General features: G+C 33.3%; 1 protein-coding gene across 3 annotated transcripts in view; it reads left to right on the forward strand.

Annotated features, from left to right (window-relative positions):
* The window catches only part of STAG1 (stromal antigen 1), a 401,516-nt gene that overhangs the window by 295,546 nt on the left and 87,574 nt on the right, over nucleotides 1-18,396 (forward strand). For all 3 annotated transcript variants that reach the window (XM_045503549.1, XM_045503550.1, XM_045503551.1), the window contains 3 exons: nucleotides 3,948-4,055; nucleotides 7,045-7,159; nucleotides 14,863-14,980. In XM_045503549.1, the coding sequence (XP_045359505.1) occupies nucleotides 3,948-4,055; nucleotides 7,045-7,159; nucleotides 14,863-14,980 (341 nt within the window). The remainder of the gene's footprint in view (nucleotides 1-3,947; nucleotides 4,056-7,044; nucleotides 7,160-14,862; nucleotides 14,981-18,396) is intronic.

The raw sequence follows: 18,396 nt of genomic DNA on the forward strand, positions 1-18,396 counted from the left end.
CCCTTTCTGAAGCAAATGTTCTGTGACAGATTAATACTTCCTTGCAATTTTGAGAGTATACTCTTATCAAAGCCATGTTATTTTTGAATTTGAGGAAAAAAAGTCTTTGATTCCCATTTTTACTTCTTCATTGGTTATCTGTCTAAATTAACTTTTATTTCTTATTGTACTAATTTTGGCTTTTAGAAACATTTTTTATATATCAGTTTCATCACAGTTTTTAAATTTTACAGTTGATATTTTTATTACTCTATAAAACTGTGCTATTCCTCTTTTTCATCTATTTTACTTGTATTCTCTTTTTGTTGATCAGTCATGTCTGTCTTACTATTTTTGTTTTTGAGAGACAGAGAACTTGAGCAGGGGAGGGGCAGAAGGAGAGAGAATCTTAAGCAGGTTCCATGCTCAGTACAGAGCCTAACGCAGAGCTCAATATCATGACCATTGGATCATGATCTTAGCCAAAATCAAGAGTCAGATGCTTAACTGTCTGAGTTCCCAGGCACCCCTGTCTTACCTTCTTTTTAATGAACTAGCTTCTTTAAGTCATTTGTTTCATGTTTTCTAATAATTATACTTAAAGTAATAAATACGCTTTTAAGTACTCTTTTACTACTTTTCAAAAAAATTGGACATAAAGTGTTTGTATATACATTTAGTGAAAAATATTTTGATTATTTTTATGATTACTGATTTAATTATGGATTATTCAGTGGTAGGTTTCTGTTCCTTCCAAATCAGATTGTCTTAAGTTGTCCTTTTTTATTTATTGTATTATCTGAGAATGTGTTCTGAGTGGTTTGGTCATTTTTCTGTATTTTCTAAATATGTTTTAAAAACAACTAACTGCGTGTACAGTTATGTATTTATATTCATTACTTTGAATTTATTTAAATTACCTATATCTTTGAAGTTTTTTCCTTTTCAAGTCTATTTTAAAATATTTGACACCCTAGTTATTGTTTCCTTGTAAATTTCACAAACTTACCAGTATCTTTCCCTCAAATAAAAAAATACTTGACATTCACCTGTCTGTTTTGTTGGAATTATCTGGAGTTTAAGATATGTCTTGTTAAGGGTGTGTGTGTGTGTGTGTGTGTGTGTCCATCCATCCTTGTGTGTCCTTTATCTAATTTCAATACTTGCTCATTTAGACAAGAGTAAACTTCTCTTTGATATTTCTTCATCCTTTGTTTCTGTGGAAGAGTAATTATTTCGTAGACTTCTCCAAGATTATTTCTCCTGCTGGTTTATTTCTTGAAGAATGTTTCAAATCATCTGAGACCTTGTTGGCTAAAAAATCCTACTTTCTTCACACTTCAGAAAATGGTTTGGCTGGTTTCAAAAGTCTAGTTTTAAGGTTCTTTTCTCCATTTTCATTGGAGGAGATTTGGGTACAACCTTCTTTAAGAGGTACAGTTATGGCCCTCCAGCTCTATCAGATATCCTGATTCATTAGGTACATTGGTCCTTTTAGGGATTCCTCAGAGATCTCTCCCCAATCTAGGTATTTGTGACTTCAATTTCCCGAGTAGATGGTACCTCCTCTGGCTATTTACTTTTGAGTCTCAGCCCCTGACTTTCATATTTCCTCTGTTGGAGTTGCTTGCCCTATAGGTAGTCTTGTTGGGCAAAGTCTTTTAAAACTATTCAGACTGGCTCCCTTTAAGTATTCCGTATCCAGCCTACAGGTAACACAGCCATTTATGAATGGTCCCCTTGTACCCCTTCTCATCTTAATTTACTACCATGTGTTGCTCCAGTCAGCTTTTCACATTTACACTTTTTTAAGTTCTACACCTGGTACCATTTCCTTAAACCTCCTCACAATTGTAAGGGATGTTTATAAAATTTTTATAGTGGTTCTCTGAAACTTTGGCTCTAATTTCTCTGGGGGAGGTTTCGGAGTTACACAATACTCTGACATTTTCTCTTGAAAGAAATACTCTCTATCCATTGTATTGCTCAATCCCCTGATTTCTATTTGTATATTATTTTTGTGAGTAATGAGCTGAGGATCACAAAACCAGCTTTCTAGTCTTTGACAGCGTTTGAATGAAATGATCTGGCCTTATTTCTCTTGGCTTATGGGATCTCTATCAAAATAACATGTAAAGTCACATGTAATCCTGTTATATCTCCTTTAAATTCTTTTCTATCTGTTAATTTTCCTTCTTTGGGTATAGATTATTTTCTTTTCACTTATAAATTTGGGTTCCTGAGTTATCTCATTAAATTTTGTTTCCTGTGAGTTTAACTTTCTCGTAAAGGTATTAGCTAATTTAGCTGATGTCATCATATAATTGGGGGAAGGAATAAAACTTAGGCCTTAGCCTTGTACCTCTCCTCATAATTTAGGGGTATGAGTTGGACATGGGCAAAACATTTCTGCTTCAAGACAGAAAACCTTTGGTTATAATTTGTAACTTCTCCTTGACAGTGTTAAAACTGTCTCCTTCAGTGGTAATCTCATGACTCTCAGAGTATGGAAGGGAAATACAGGGACGTTTAGGTCATGGGCTAGCCAGTCTGCCTAAACATACTGTTAATTTTTCAGTGCCTCTTGGTTCCAACACAACCCTATTGTAACCCTCTCATGCTATATTTGGCTACTGTTTTTGCTTCACAGTGGAATTAGAACAGGCATTGATGAGGGGGAAAAATATACTTTAAAAAAAAATGCTCTAACCTGTTTGCCATCCTTGATACACAGCCCTTTTTCATTCAGAACTACAGCCTCTTATACTGTGATGCAACTACCTTCTTTTGCTGCAAAGGTTACTCTGATTTTCTGGTTATTTGACAGTTCCTTCAACTTCCTCTTCTGAAGCATATCTAGGATTGAATTCTGAGGAATGAACTTATACCCCTACATCTTGTCAAGTACCTGTACAGCCTGAGAATTCTGTACTTTATTCATTGTTCATCTTTAATTGTATCAGACCTTTTTAAACATGTTAATAGTCAGGAAATGGATGTTCCTTTTTTGGAAAAAAAAATTAAAAACACATTGCTGAAATGGCTCCTACTTTAAGAATACATGAATAGAAAGATGAGGAATTTGTGTAAGTGAGGGAATGGTTTTGACTACTGAATCCACTTTATATAGAAAGAAGACAAAGTGGTATTGTAAATATAGTGATAAAATATAATTTAAAATGGACATTTTTGTGGGACACCTGGCTGGCTCAGTCAGTGGATCATGTAACTCTTTTTTTTTTTTTTTTTTTCAACGTTTTATTTATTTTTGGGACAGAGAGAGACAGAGCATGAACGGGGGAGGGGCAGAGAGAGAGGGAGACACAGAATCGGAAACAGGCTCCAGGCTCTGAGCCATCAGCCCAGAGCCTGACGCGGGGCTCGAACTCACGGACCGCGAGATCGTGACCTGGCTGAAGTCGGACGCTTAACCGACTGCGCCACCCAGGCGCCCCAGATCATGTAACTCTTGATCTTGAGTTCGTTAGTTCAGGCCCCATATTGAATGTAGAGCTTATTACTTAAAAAGAAAGAGAGAGGGAGCAAGGAAGTAAGAAAAGAAAGAAAGACAGTTCTGGAAAGAAGAGTTACCTACTATAATAATAATTTAACTGTGAAATGGACAGATATATTCCTAGTGCCTGTCAACAAAAATGTTAGGCACATTTAAAGAAATTTAGCTAATTTGGACTGCTATATCCCAAGGTGTACGTACCATGGGTGTCTATGTGTGGAAAGAAATGTGGACATTTTATTTTCTTATTTTATTTGTATTTTCTGAATTTTACATAATGATGATTAGGTATATTTTATAATGAAAGAGAAATATACTTTCAAAGTAAGATTAAAAGAGACAAAAATAAAGTCAGTATGCCTTGAGCTTTTATGAACTTTACAAAATTTAAGTAAAGATAGAACTGAAAGTAAACATTTATTTTGGCTCAGATGTTGCTTTCTGAATTTTTCAGTGGAAGTGAAGAAGCTCTTTCCAATGAAGACTGTGAAAATGTTTACCACTTGGTGTACTCAGCACATCGCCCTGTTGCTGTGGCAGCTGGAGAATTCCTTCACAAAAAGTGAGTTAATGATCTTTGAAAACAGTTTCTAATTTTGCATTTTGTTTTGTTGTTGTTTTAGAGTTAGTGGAAGAAAGTAATAGTGACTAAAAACAGTGCTACAAGTGGCCACTTCAAATTCTGGGGACTATAATTTTCTTACAACCTTATGTGCATATCACGAATCAGATCCGCATAAGAATGATGTCCCTTGTGACATACTCCTTTTCCCTGAAATCTAAAAGGATGGTTCTCAGCTAGAGGTGTGAGTGGAGATTGGGGAAGTGCATGAAGTTTATAAAAGCTCCACATGAAGTTTATAATTTATATTTCATTTCACCAGGGTTTTTTTTCCCCTCTCTTAAAATTCTTAGTTCTCATCACCTTCTCAACATTTGTAATCTAAAATCACCTTCAAAATGCCTTCCAACTTTTCATGTTTTTTTTTTTCACTCTTTCTATGGGGGTGAAGATTATTTTGACCAGTAATTTATAGTGATTCTGAAAGCTATACAGTTGCAGTTTAATTAAAAAGCAAAACTTTTATCTTATTACTGAAAAGGCTTGAGCTAATGAGATTTTATGAGTATAATTGTTCTTATGCAGTACATTTTGATGGTGGCCTACTGTATTTTCTATAATTTATTAGTAAATCATTCTTAAAGTATAAACATATTGGGGAGGGGGCTGTGTTTTACTTTGTTTTTGTTTTTTCGTTTATAGATTTAACTTAGTGACTTTGATCATTGGCAGGTGAACCCCAAAAGTCTACTACATGTAGTAATTTGTGATTATGCTAAGCACAGATATAAATCATGCACCAGGCATCTGTTGTGCATGGGTGATTAACTTTCATAATGAGCAGGCCTAGCCCTCCATTCAGCATCTGCATCTCAGTGCTGCAGCAACAAACTGTTGTGTACTCACTGGTACCTCTCAAAGTGGGAAAAGTTATTTCTATGTGAAAAATCTTTCTTTAAGACAGAAGTTGGCTACTAGTACATGCTGGTAATGAAAGTAAGGAAGAATGTCCAGATTTTTCAAGCATGACTTTTTTAAAAATAATATATTGAATTTGCCACTGACTGTGACATCTATGGCTAATAGAACCGTTCTCTTTCCATATTTATCTTGAGGTGTTGTCTGTCACAAATATCAAGGGTGTACTATAGTCTTAACTTTTCTTCCTTTTCCAGGACTGTTATATTCTCATTAGCGTCTCTTCTCTACTTTACTTTTCAAAAAGCTTTGTGTTTTTAGAATTTATTGCTTTTAGAGTTTCTGTGAAAAAAGATTATAGAGGTTGGTTGGTTGTCTACAGAATAGAGGCCATAAACTGGCAGCACTTGTGTCAGAAAGACCCTTTGATATATCTTATTTTATCTACATTGTATTTTGCTAAGTTTGAAATACTTGCTAAAAAGTTTAAAATTGGAATGTTCTACATTAAAAGCCACAAGTGTAATAAGCCTTTGTTATTTCTTATTTCTTTGTGAAAATGAAGCCAATTCCTATTCAAATGGAAGGTTCACTCAATAAGCTTGTTCTATGCCCTTGCCCTGCAGATACAGTTTGAGAACTTTTGATTCTTAATGATGTCTTTGAGCATTCTCCCATCATTTAATATTGTGATCTTTAAAATCTTAACAAGTAAGCTGTAGAATAGCCCCAGGAGTTCTATGATTAAGTTTAGAAGAAAATATGCATGCATGCACATACACATTTAGTCTGTTTAGCAGCTTAGTTTATAAGCTTATACACAAGGTTAACCATACATCCATAAATTAGTAAAACATATCTGAAATGAGTACTTTAATGTCATCAAAAGTCTATAATTTAGTTTTAGAAAAATTAGGTTAATTCCTCAGTACCTGATATAATTATCTAATTTTGTACATTTTAGTTATAAAGGACCCTCATTTTTTTCCCATTTATTCTTTCCTCTGAAAGCCACCCAAGCAAACAGAACTTTCTCTTAAACCAGTCTGATAGCTATGCTGATGTAGCTTCAAAGTAATGCTCTAATCTTTTCCCCCTGCCATATAGCTTCCCCTTCCCTTCTCCCCCAAAACTCAATTTCTCTGTACTCATTTTCTGCTTGAGATTGGTTTATTTTTATGTTATTCTGTACTCATTTTCTGCTTGAGATTGGTTTATTTTTATGTTATATGAAATTATTCTCTTTATTCAGTTATTTAGCCTCTCATCTGAAAGGCCCACTGTAATTTCCATAATTAAACCATCATATACTATATCACTATTTCTACTGTTTTGTTTTTCCTTATAACACCTGAGATAGCATATATTTACCTACTATTTATTTCTATCCATTAGAGTGAGAGCTCAGTGAGAATAGGAAGTTTGTCTTTGTTCACTGTTATATCCCATTTAGCTAGAGCAATGCCTGGGAATAAGGCACCTATAGCAGTCCTTAAGGTTTTTTTTAGAATAAATCTTATTAGCCAATGAAAAATTTCAAGTCATATCTTCATCATATGTTAGAAGTTTTGTCACTAAGTGATATTTTTTAAAATTTCCAGTTTATGTCATTTTATTCTGTAGTTAGTACTGTTTTTAGGTAATGAGCTGAAAAGAATGCTAGAAACAATTGTTACAAGTGTGAATTTTTATAATTGTTGATAGAACATTTGGTTAAATTCTTTAATAACTTGACTCTGAAATTAATATTTAAGAAAATAGGACTATTTAAAATTATATATTCTAGTATCATATAGGATAAAACAGTTTATATTTTTCATAAATACTTGAATACTGGTAAGTTAAAAAGCTTCCTTTTACAGTGTATATATGATTGAATTGTACAAAATTCTTTAGATCTAACCATTTTTTAGCCTATAAAAATATCAGTTACATGGTTTGAAATAAATCAGTAACCTGATCTCTGATAGTTTATTTTTTTAACACTGAAATAATTTGCACAGTGAAGGAAAAGACTAAAATGCATATCTATGCAGGTTTGTAACACTCTTGTTTTGTTACTTATTTCTAGGCTGTTTAGCAGACATGATCCACAAGCAGAAGAAGCATTAGCAAAGAGGAGGGGAAGGAATAGTCCAAATGGGAACCTCATTAGAATGCTGGTTCTTTTCTTTCTTGAAAGTGAGGTAAATTTTAACATAGCTCTTTGTTTTATTTTTGTATTAGATTAAATTTTAAATAAAATTGTCATTTAATTCATTGCAATTAATTGCTGTTTTTTCAATCCTATGAAAATAAGCCTGTTTCTTACAGAATTGCCTGCATGGATTTCCTGATTATAGAATCTCTATTCTGCCTTTTGTAGGAGTACATATGTAGGTGTGGGTCAACACTGAATAGAGGCTAACAGTTTTTAAACTTTTATAATATAGTACTGCATACCTGTTTGTTGTTCCTCTTTGTTTTTCTTGAATTTCTGCCTGTAGCTTTTAAATTATATAAAGAGCCTGTGAAAATTGTCAGGTTGTAAATTAGTTCTAACTTGTTCTAACAAATAAAAATATGAATTTAAATGTTTTAATTGAAAGATTATAATCTCCATTAGCAGTATTTCCATGTGACATTTTGATGTCAGTTATCCTTAAATAATTTTGTAATTAACATTAATAATGTAGTGTCAATCAGAATCTGCTTCCACAAGTGAACTTTGGTTTGCCCACTAAAATGCTCTTTGGTATTAGAACTATATTTCCTACTGCTAGTATGACACTGAGGGAATGGTAAACTAAACCTAAAGAGAGTCCCTGAATGAATAAACTACTTGTCTTACAAATGAGTGGGAACAGAATTAAAATGGAGAAAATCTAGAAATCTTGGACCCTGAATTTTACTTGGAAAAATATTTTTGGTTTGTGTCGAATGTCCAGGAAGGTAAGATACTTCAAAGATTCTTATTCAAATTTGAAAGTACTGAAGAAACTGTAGGAATGAGAAATAGACAAACAGGCAGCTTATATGAAAATTGAGATCAGAGAGAATTAAGAACTGTGACTGTCAATGGAATGAGTGGAGTTAGGGCAAAACAGGGCAGAAGAGTTACTGATATTTTTTAAGCAAATTGGAATGAACAGAAAATGAATAAAGAAACAAAACGTCTGGAGAGTTACATTCGAATAAAGGATGTTTTTGGAATAGTGTTTTAAATACATATAGAAATTACATGGGGATCTTGTTAAATAGCATACCAGTTCTATTCAGTAGCTTTGGGATGTGGTGTAGCATATTCTAAATATTTTTAGATGCATATTTATGTTGTTTATGCCTCTGGTCCAGAGACTGACTACACTTTATGTTGTAAGGGTTTAAAACATTTTCTTAACAAAGCAAGTGTAGATATAGAATGGTGTAAAATACAAAATACTTGTAAGGTTTAAGATAAAACACTAAATATTCAGTAAATATCATCCTTGTGATAGGCCATTTCAAGTTATACCTTTAGCCATATAGGTTTTAAAGGAGCATGATTAAAAGTATTACAGAAAATCAGTTTCTGTATGAAAATTTGACTTTAATAACAACAATAGTTTCAAAAATTGATAGGGATGAGATATGCAAATGATATTTTTTTAATGTTTATTTATTTATAGGTTGGGGGAGAGAGAGAATCTCAAGCAGGCTCTGCATTATCAATGCAGAACCCGACTCAGGGCTCAGTCTCAGGATCCATGAGATCATGACCTGAGCCAAAATCAGGAGTTGAACGCTTAACCAACTGAGCCACACAGGCACCCCTATGCAAATACTATTTAAACTATTTGTTTAAAAGTTTAAGGAATATATGATAATTTGGACTAACTGATCTTGATTATCAATTGAAGGAAAAATTTTCAAATCTCTGAAAGCTCAAGGACTTTTTGATATTTTAAAAGGTATAAGTACTTAGTTTTATAGTTTCATTTTTTTAATTAAAGCAGTAATTTATAATGTATATTACTGTTCTATTTTCAGGTGGCATTACTGTATTCCTATGTTTGCCGCTGTTTACTGAAATGTTATAAGAAGATTAAAATATATTTCCCACTCCTCTATGGCATTCTTTTCAGTTGCAGAACGACTGCAAATCATATTTATTTTTTAGTTGGTTCATAATCATAATATGCTCTTTATGCCCTCCTCTGTTTCATAAGAAACATTGTTTGTTAAAATCTTCCTTCTTGCCCTATATAAACTAGTGTACACCTGGAGCCAGATGCTTGTTAAAGCCATACTCTTAGGGTGGGATTCTGATGGTGTCCTACTCTGAATTATTCTTTGTTTTACTACAACACATTAATTAGTAATATTTTAGTAATAGACTTATATAAAGTGGAGTTGCAAGAGACCCTAGAAGTCATAACATAGAATGAATCCAACTTAGGGGCACCTGGGTGGCTCAGTTAGCGTCCAACTTTGTTTCAGGTCATGATCTCACAGTTCAGTTCATGAGTTCAAGTCCCGCATTGGGCACTCTGCTGTCAGTGCAGAGCCTGCTTCAGATCCTTTGTCCCCCTCTCTCTCTGCCCTTCGACCCCCACTTAAAAATAAATAAACATTTAAAAAATTTTTAAAAAGAATGAGTCTAACTTATAGATGAGTTAACTAGTCAATTAACTAGGATTAACTGGAAGGATTATCCTATTGCTTTCCTTTTTTTTTTACTGGATGACAAGAGTGACATTTTAGTAATAGAATTCTAAAATACTGAATTAAAAGAAGTTTATAGTCCATGGAGTAGCTTCCATGAATTACAGGTGAAATAATGGAGATTAAGAGATAGGTCTAAACTAGTTGTTAATTTTCTTTTCTTTTTGTATCAGAAAGTAACATTTTAAAGCCAATACAACCTTTATAGCATTCAGTGATTTCAACGATAAAATACCTTGTGTATTTTAGATGTATGACAATCAGTACTTGAATGTGGTAAGTCCAGGTTCCTAATGTGACCATAGAACTTACTATAGAAACTGAGGCTTTTCAGAGTGACAAAAATGCTATTAATAATTATTCCACAGCAACTAGCATAGCCTAAGACATATACATATACATATACATATACATATACATATACATATACAGCAGTATGGTCACCCTCCTTCTAAGCATATGAAATTATGAAGTTAATTATATCAGTCATTTAAGACAGAAAATTAACAGATTTATTGACATATCCAAGAAATCTCTACAGAGTGATCATGAATGATAGTATATGAATGGTAACTTTTTTTTTATGTATTCAAGATACAACAATAACTGCCTCTATTTCAGCAGAGAATAAAACCCCATATAAGAGTATTTAGAATTTTAAGCTTAGTAACTTGGGATAATTATTTGCACTGTGAATAATTTTTCATAAAAAGAATCAAAATAAGGTTCCATTATACAGTGAACTCCTTATTGTATTTAACTACTTGGCAGAAAAGTCAGCAGGCAGAGAAAATTTCAGTTAAAATATTATGAGTAATTTTGAAGCCAATTAAAGATGAATCAGAATGTACCCAGAAAATTGTAATTACTCACCAGGGAAATGAGATTAATTTGTCTTACATATAGGTTTAAAGGAGAACCTATGAAATAAATTACACTCAGATATAGAAGAGTAAAATCCACCTTGATATAGATATAATTTTATATATAATCTTAATTTATATGTTACATATAATTTATAAATAAATTTAAATGTAATTTTAATTATTTTGATACACAATGACTCTTTATAGAGTTACCATTTTTTAAATCTAATTCCTGAAGAATGCTTCCTGAAGTATGCTTCCAGATACTTGATTTTCATGCTGTTTTTATAAAATTATGATACCAGAAACTATTTTTAGAAAATTTATTTTTGTTTCATTGTTAGTGCTCCACATGCTTTTTATTCCCAGGATTTTTTATAGCCACTGAGAACGCTTCAAGGCCTTCCTTTCAATAGCTTTATCTTTCACTACCAATAGATCCTTGGTATAAAGTGTCTGAAAGATGATTACAAGCTTTTACTGGCCATGTTAGAATTTTTTTTTATCAGGCATGGACTTACGTGGTATTCTTGAGGAGATTTGAAACTAGCAAGTTATGTGGTCTTCACAGATGCCCCAAGATAGAGAGACTGTATCATAAACATTATGTCAAACTAATTCCTGACTGATCATGTTATGTTAATTATTGTTGCTAATATTGGTGAATTTGAAACTCATAATCAGAAAATGGGCCAACACATTGTCATGTCCTTCTAGTATACACATTCAGTTTGCAAGAAGTGGTTACTGGTGTTAACAGAAGGGTTCTACTAAGCCACCATCTTAACTAATCAAAAAGATAAGGAAATTGTCAAAGAAGTTAGCAACTACATTGAGAGTATTGGCTATCACATACAAAAAAAATTCTGGAACAATGACAACATACATACCTGAGCTAAGTTTTAATATGCTGTGGTTCAAGGCATAGAGAAATCATTTTTTAAAATGCCAATGGTAATAGAATTATACTATTTAAAGCCTTGAATTGTGCCAATAACTCATTCACCTGAAAACTTCATGCTGAATATCTCAAGATGAAAGAACTGTGAGGAATTTGTGGAAGCTATAAAGTACGTTATTATGAATTCTATTAGAGTTAAATAACCCGAAGTCCCATACAAGGCACAAAAATAGAGGGAAATTTTTAGAGATTTCCTGGTAGATATCTGAAATAAAGCAAAGGTCAGAGCAGAACAGTCTAGTAAAAGGATTAAGCTATAGGTAGTAATTAAGTGGCTGCCTTTAGTTGAGCTTATTCTTCACTTTACAAGTATATTTGGGATGTGGACCTTGGTCTGAGAACAAAGGAGCTGATGTATGCCCCAGATAATTTATAGCCACCAGGAGGAACAGGGAACTTTGGCATTCAAAAGACATTGCATACCTACAGGTTAGAGGGAAAAGGCTGCCCGATTATAGATTCTAGATTCTCTCTTTTCACTTCCCCTGTACAACCAAGGAACCCAGGACCTTGCAATCAGACTTAAGAAAGGGATTCTAGCTACCAGTATTCTTGAATCTGGAGTATTAACATTACATGAACTAGCAACCAAGAATCACTGAAACTTGAGCAAGCATAAAACCCAACATATTGATGAAAATTTTTGATTAATTCCCCTGAATGTAAGAGGTTATTATGAAAGAGGAGGGGAGTTCATAGAACTTAAAAACATGATTTCCAAAATTTAGAGGTGAAGCAGCTCATTAAATGGCCCACATGAACCTAGTCAAAGATTGACTATAGATTAAACCATGGGATTTTTCCAGAAGATGGAACAAAAGAATTGTGAGAAGGAAATTAAAAGACAGGTAGTACAGATTAAGTTTTATCATCTAGTTAGGAGTTCTGTGGAGAGAATAGAGAAGAGGAACTAATCTAAGGACAGGCAGTTAAAATGTTTACTACCCATGTACCCTATATACAGAGTATTACTTGAGGATGTTTTCTAGAAAAGTAAAAAACAAATACACTAAAAGGAAAATAAGAAATGTCAGTAACATTGGTGAGCAAATAAATCTGAAAAAAACTAAAACTAAACCTAAATATATGATAGTGAAACTTAAGGCAAATACCTAAAATTATTCTTAAAATGTGGGAGTGTAATGTAAACTTAAATGAAGAGAAGTAAATAAATGTGTTAGCGACCTTAGTGATGGAAAATAGATGTTAGAAAATAAACTGAAAAAAGCACAGATAGACAAGAAAATGTCATCAGTAGAGCACAGGGAATCAGTTGCCAGGAGAATTTCCAATATCGGTTATCTCAGTAAATGTATAATTGAATTAACATGCTTTATAAAAGGCAGATTGTCATTTAGGGTGAAATAAAATGAAAAGTATTGTTTTTAAAACATTAATCAACACAGGAAGTAAACACAGGAAGTAAACACAAATAAACACAGGAAGTAAACAAGCTGAATAAAGGCTAGATATAATTAACAAATGCTTAAAGAAGGCTGGGGAGACAGTATCATATAAGATAAGCCAGAATTGAGAACCAAATATATTAAGAGAAAGGAGGTTTTATATGTATTGAAGGTCTAATCCACCAAAAATATAATTGTGAATCTTTTTTACACCTGTTTTACAGACATATGTAACGTGCACATAGGCATAAAAGCAAGTTTATTGAACATGGGGGAGGAGTTAATTGTGATGAAGTAGACAATAAAATCTATTATTTTAACTATTTTGAAGTGTATAGTTCATTGGCATTAAGAACAGTTACATGACTGTGCAACTATCAATGCCATCCATCTCTAGAACTTTTTAAAAATCTTCCTGAACTGAAACTCTGTACCCTTAAATAATAACTCCATCCCAGCATAGGTTTTAATAGCTACAACTTCAAAATGATTGATTTTTCTGTTTTCTGCTGCTAATTTTCATTTTTGAAACCAGGTTGTACACCACTTGTACCTGTCATTGTTGGAATGATGTTACTGATGGCCTAGGAATAGTTTTCTAAGATATGTAAATTTGGAAAGTTTGAATGTATCTTGCTGTAAACTTTTGCCTGTGTTCTTTCTAAGCAGAGATGGTAATAAGTATTATCTACTCTGGAGAAAATCATTGGAAAACTGTGTGTGCATATGTATGCATGTGCATATGTATGTGTGGCTTTCCTGAGGCATTTGAGGAATGGAAGATTTGAAATACGATGGAAATGAAGTATAGAATTAAGGAGTGCAAATGAAGCAGAACTTTAAATGTATCATCAAAATGCACATAGAAGAATTAATGATAGAATTAGGAGTGAGGATGAAAACCAGCTCACTTCTCAGTTATGCCAGTATATCAGCAAACAACCAGTACATCTAGAAAGGACACTTTCATACATTTTGGGACCAGTATTCATGATGTGAAAACTATTGTCTCTCACTAGTACAAGCACATAAAACTGAAGTAAGAATTGTATGAAATAGTACTTAAACTTTATATGTGCTATATACTCTTTTCTATTTTTTTTTTTTTTTTTTAATATTGGTCTCAACGTATTAAATTAGTTTTAACAAGAAACTAGTTTGGGCTTCGCTGGATGTCATGAGCCTCAAGGGTGGAAGAACTTTTTTACAATAAGGGTGGAGAAGTTAGTTGTAGTAGCAGAAATCAGAACAACACCAACATCTCTACTTACCTTCTCTGAGGAGCTTTTTGAGTAATATTCTTCATGGTGTAATAACTAACAAGTGGTAGAGAGTATACTGTGAAGTGTTTGATGAGGAACATGAGAGTGTTTGTTACTGTGGAAACATAGATTCCAAAGAAGATTGTCAAGAGTAACGAGCAGCAAAAAATTGGTTTGGGGTGAGATGGGAATGCATTGAGTTAAACGGAAATTACAATACAAAAGAAAAGAAATACAGTAGCTTAACATAACATTTTGACCTTGACCAAGATGAGAGATGTAAAGTAAGTAATTCTGACACCAAATTTTCAAATGGAATTCTGGGAGAAAGGAATATATGTCCTTTTTTAAAAAAAGCTAGTTCTAGAAACAAATCAAGAATAATGAAAAGTGACCTTGATCTAATTTATAATTTCAGGAATTCTGTTAACTAGTTATACTTTCAGTTTCCTCATCTATAAATGATGCCGTTGGACTAGGAGATAGATCCTTAACCTTACTACTGGAAAAAACAAAAAATTATCAAGTCTTCATACTGCATCCCCATTATTTACAATGACATACAAATATGTTTATTGTTTTCTAAGTGGCTCTTGGAAATATTGTGACCAAGCCATTTCAATTATGAAGAAAATGGTTTATCAAATTGAAATATTATTAGTAGTTTCTTCATTAAATGTTCTTCAGTCACAGTTGATTTGTTATTTTTAGTTACATGAACATGCAGCCTACTTGGTGGACAGTTTGTGGGAGAGCTCTCAAGAACTATTGAAAGACTGGGAATGTATGACAGAGTTGCTATTAGAAGAACCTGTTCAAGGAGAGGAAGGTATAGTATTTTGACAAGTTGATTTACATGGTGTTTGGGTTTTCATGAATAATCATACCATCCTATATAGGTCACTACTTAAAATTAAATATATGTAAGCACACTGTGTATCTTTTTGCAGAGAACAATTTGTTTCCTGTAACAAGTAAGAATGTCTCTATAGTTTATAGAGTTTATAACATCTCTATAGTTTTTAGAGTTTATAACATCCTTCTAGATTAAGACTGCTACCATGCTGCACAGTTTTTAAAAATCCATGTGTTGTGTAATACTCAAAAAAGTTTTCTTTATGCTGATTTGAGACACAAAATACTGATGTACTTCATTTAAAAAAAAAAAAAAATGTGCCCCTAGAATTTTACTGTATTTATGTGTGAATTTGGAAAAGGCTTTGACACATAAGGATTTAATTAGACCAGAGCCATCCCCTTTTGTTATATTTTCTTAAATATTAAAACCAGGAAATAAAAAATAAAGTCATTTACCTAGTTTCAAGAAATAGAAATAATTGTTATATGAAAATTTCTGAAGTATGTATCTTACTACATGTTACATAATTAATATGAACAGCAAAATGGATATGTATATTTAATAAAGTATTTATATTCTAATTCTAAAAGCTTATATGAATATGAGCTCCTTAAAACTAGAAATGCTTTTTCCTACAAATGGTTTGTTTTTCAAACTAACCCATGATAATACTTTAAAGAACTGCTGTTTTACTTAATCCATACAACAGACCTGGAATATGGACACTTTGATATAAGTGACACTTGGGGTGAACCAAACATGGACTTCAGAATCAAAAGAAATACATTCAGATTTTTAACTCTTATCTTTTGTCACTAGAATTCTCATTTTTTTCTGATTGTTAGCTTCTTTTTCTTCATAATACAGAGGTTATTTTCTTTACATATCTTATGTGGGTTTTGTGAGGATTATATAAGATAGTATACTTTTGATTTCCTCTTCTGTTTCCCCTATTTTTTTTTTTTTTTTTTTTTTTCTGTGTGGTTCAGCCCTCTGGGATATAAGAACAAAATGATCCATCTCCTGCAATAGACTACCTGAACAGGTCACTAGGAAAGTGATCATCCCCTAGTGTTCTTTCTAAGCAGTGATGCTAATTGGCATTATCTACTCTGACTTTAACAAATTCAGTGAGAGAAACAACAGGTATGCATCATACACAAATACACTCCAGTAAAGTGGCTCACATTGCCTCGTTTAAACAAATATTTGCCTCACAACCTCATTCTTAATCTGTAACAAAAATCCTTCCCCAAATTTTCCCAGACCTTCTTTTAAGGTGCAGGTAATTATAGTATATTTGACCCTACTTTATAATTTACTTTATTCTCCTGTGTTTTTCTCCCTGGATATCCTTGTTAAGAAGATGGCCCTATTTCAAAATTGATGGTCCAACTAGTTTCACTAGGTCAAACTCTCAACATTACTCCAAAATTTTCTCTTTATTTTACTTACACGGGTTCCTGCTACATTCACTGACTTTATGCATTCTGTTTCTAGTGAATCTTACCATTTTCTCTAATAAAATACAGTCCAGTCAACACTTGAGCAAAGTGCCTGCCATAGTATATAGTAGTACGTTCCATTCATTTTTTTACCCTTGACTGTTTCCATAGAATCAGCGTATTATCAGAGTGGGTTAGAACTTGTTGTTTTTTCTTTTTGTCATCCCATGCTCTATAAGGTTATTTCCAAGGAGAAGAAGGGAGGCAGGGGAATATAAATTACGGAAAGAATAGACAAAGTGCTATGCTTTGGTACTTTTAACCTTTTACTCATTTAAATAAGATATGTCAGTCAGTAAATAGTAATTACTATGTCAGTTGTCAAGGTGTTTTGCATGGATTTATCTTGTTGAAATAACTACGTACTCTTAGATGTTTTGTGATTTAAGTTTAGTTAAGACATTGGGTTTAACTTCAGTCAAGAAGTTAGTTTGGTTTGGCGTGACATAGGTTTGTTTAGTTTGATTTTAGCTAGAAAAGTGAGTTATAAAAATGGGAAAAAAGTTTTTAAGTGAACCAAAGTTTTAGGATATGAAGGCAAGGCTGAAGAGATTATGAATAACAAGCACAAAACTGTATCTATATCATGACCCCACTTTTTTCACACATTTGTTCACATGCATGCTGTACCACATACTAGCTCAGGCATGGAATGGCATCCAAAGCAATCTTCTTTGCTAGTATTTAGCTGTATTTTCTGGTAACAAAATACCACTAGTAACCTTTATTTTTGAGAGTGATTAGAAATTAAGTTATGTTTTAGGTAGGTGGAGTATGACAGTGGATGAAAGTTCAGTTAACAGTTGGAGACAGAGGACTGAAATTTGGGGAAACAGACACATTGTTAAAGATTTACAATAGCAGTTTAAATCATCATATCCTAAAGAATGCCTCATGGTGTTTTTAAGGGTCAAGTTGTGGTGGTGATGGTGGTGGTGGTGTTTTGTTGATATGTGTGTGTGTGTGTGTGTGTGTGTGTGTGTGTGTGTGTGTGCGCGTGCGCGCCTTAGCAGAGTCAAATTACTGGATAAATTTTTAGTATAATATGAGGGCCTGGGTAACAGGTAGCCAGGTAACAAAACCCTCACTAAGTCATTTGACTTAAGTGGTTTTCTGCTTCTTCATCTGTTAAAAAGAAAATCCCAAAAAATCTAGTGTAGATAATCTTCTGTGGTCATTTCTGCTAGTAGAATTCTAGTATCTAGGTACTGGATAAAGTATATATGGGCAGGAATCTTCAAAGCAGGAATCATTAATTTATTTATAATTTTAAAATATTTATTAACCACCTTCTGTATTTTAACTGTAACACTAAGCACTCAGGGTGAATTCCTGAGCAAAGTCAGCTCACTGCCCATAAGAAGTTTACATTCTCTTAACGAAGGCAGATCAAAACCAAGTAAAAGAATAATTTAGGAGTTAATAAGTGTGATGGATGATAATATTATGAGGGGTCCATCTTTAGACTGAATCCCTAAAGGAAGAATTCGCTGAGGAGGCCACCTGTGAGTCAAGAAACTGAAGGATGAGGGGGCGCCTGGGTGGCTCAGTCAGTCAGGCACCTGACTTTCGCTTAGGTCATGATCTCGCAGTTCATGGGTTCAAGCCCCACATTGGGCTCTGTGCTGACAGCTCGGAGCCTGGAGCCTGCTTTGAATTGATTCTGTGTCTCCCTTTCTCTCTGCCCCTCCCCTACTCATGTTTTCTCTTCTCTCTCTCTCTCTCTCTCTCTCACACACACACACACATACACAAATAAACATTAAAAAAAAAAAAAAGAATCTGAAGGATGAGGAGGCTAGCCATGGGAAGTGTCAAAAGAGAGCCTCCTAGGTAGGGTAGATAGCAATTATAGAGGATCTGAAGCATGAATGATATTAT

The sequence above is a fragment of the Leopardus geoffroyi genome, chromosome C2, assembly GCF_018350155.1.
Source record: "Leopardus geoffroyi isolate Oge1 chromosome C2, O.geoffroyi_Oge1_pat1.0, whole genome shotgun sequence".
NCBI lineage: Eukaryota > Metazoa > Chordata > Mammalia > Carnivora > Felidae > Leopardus > Leopardus geoffroyi.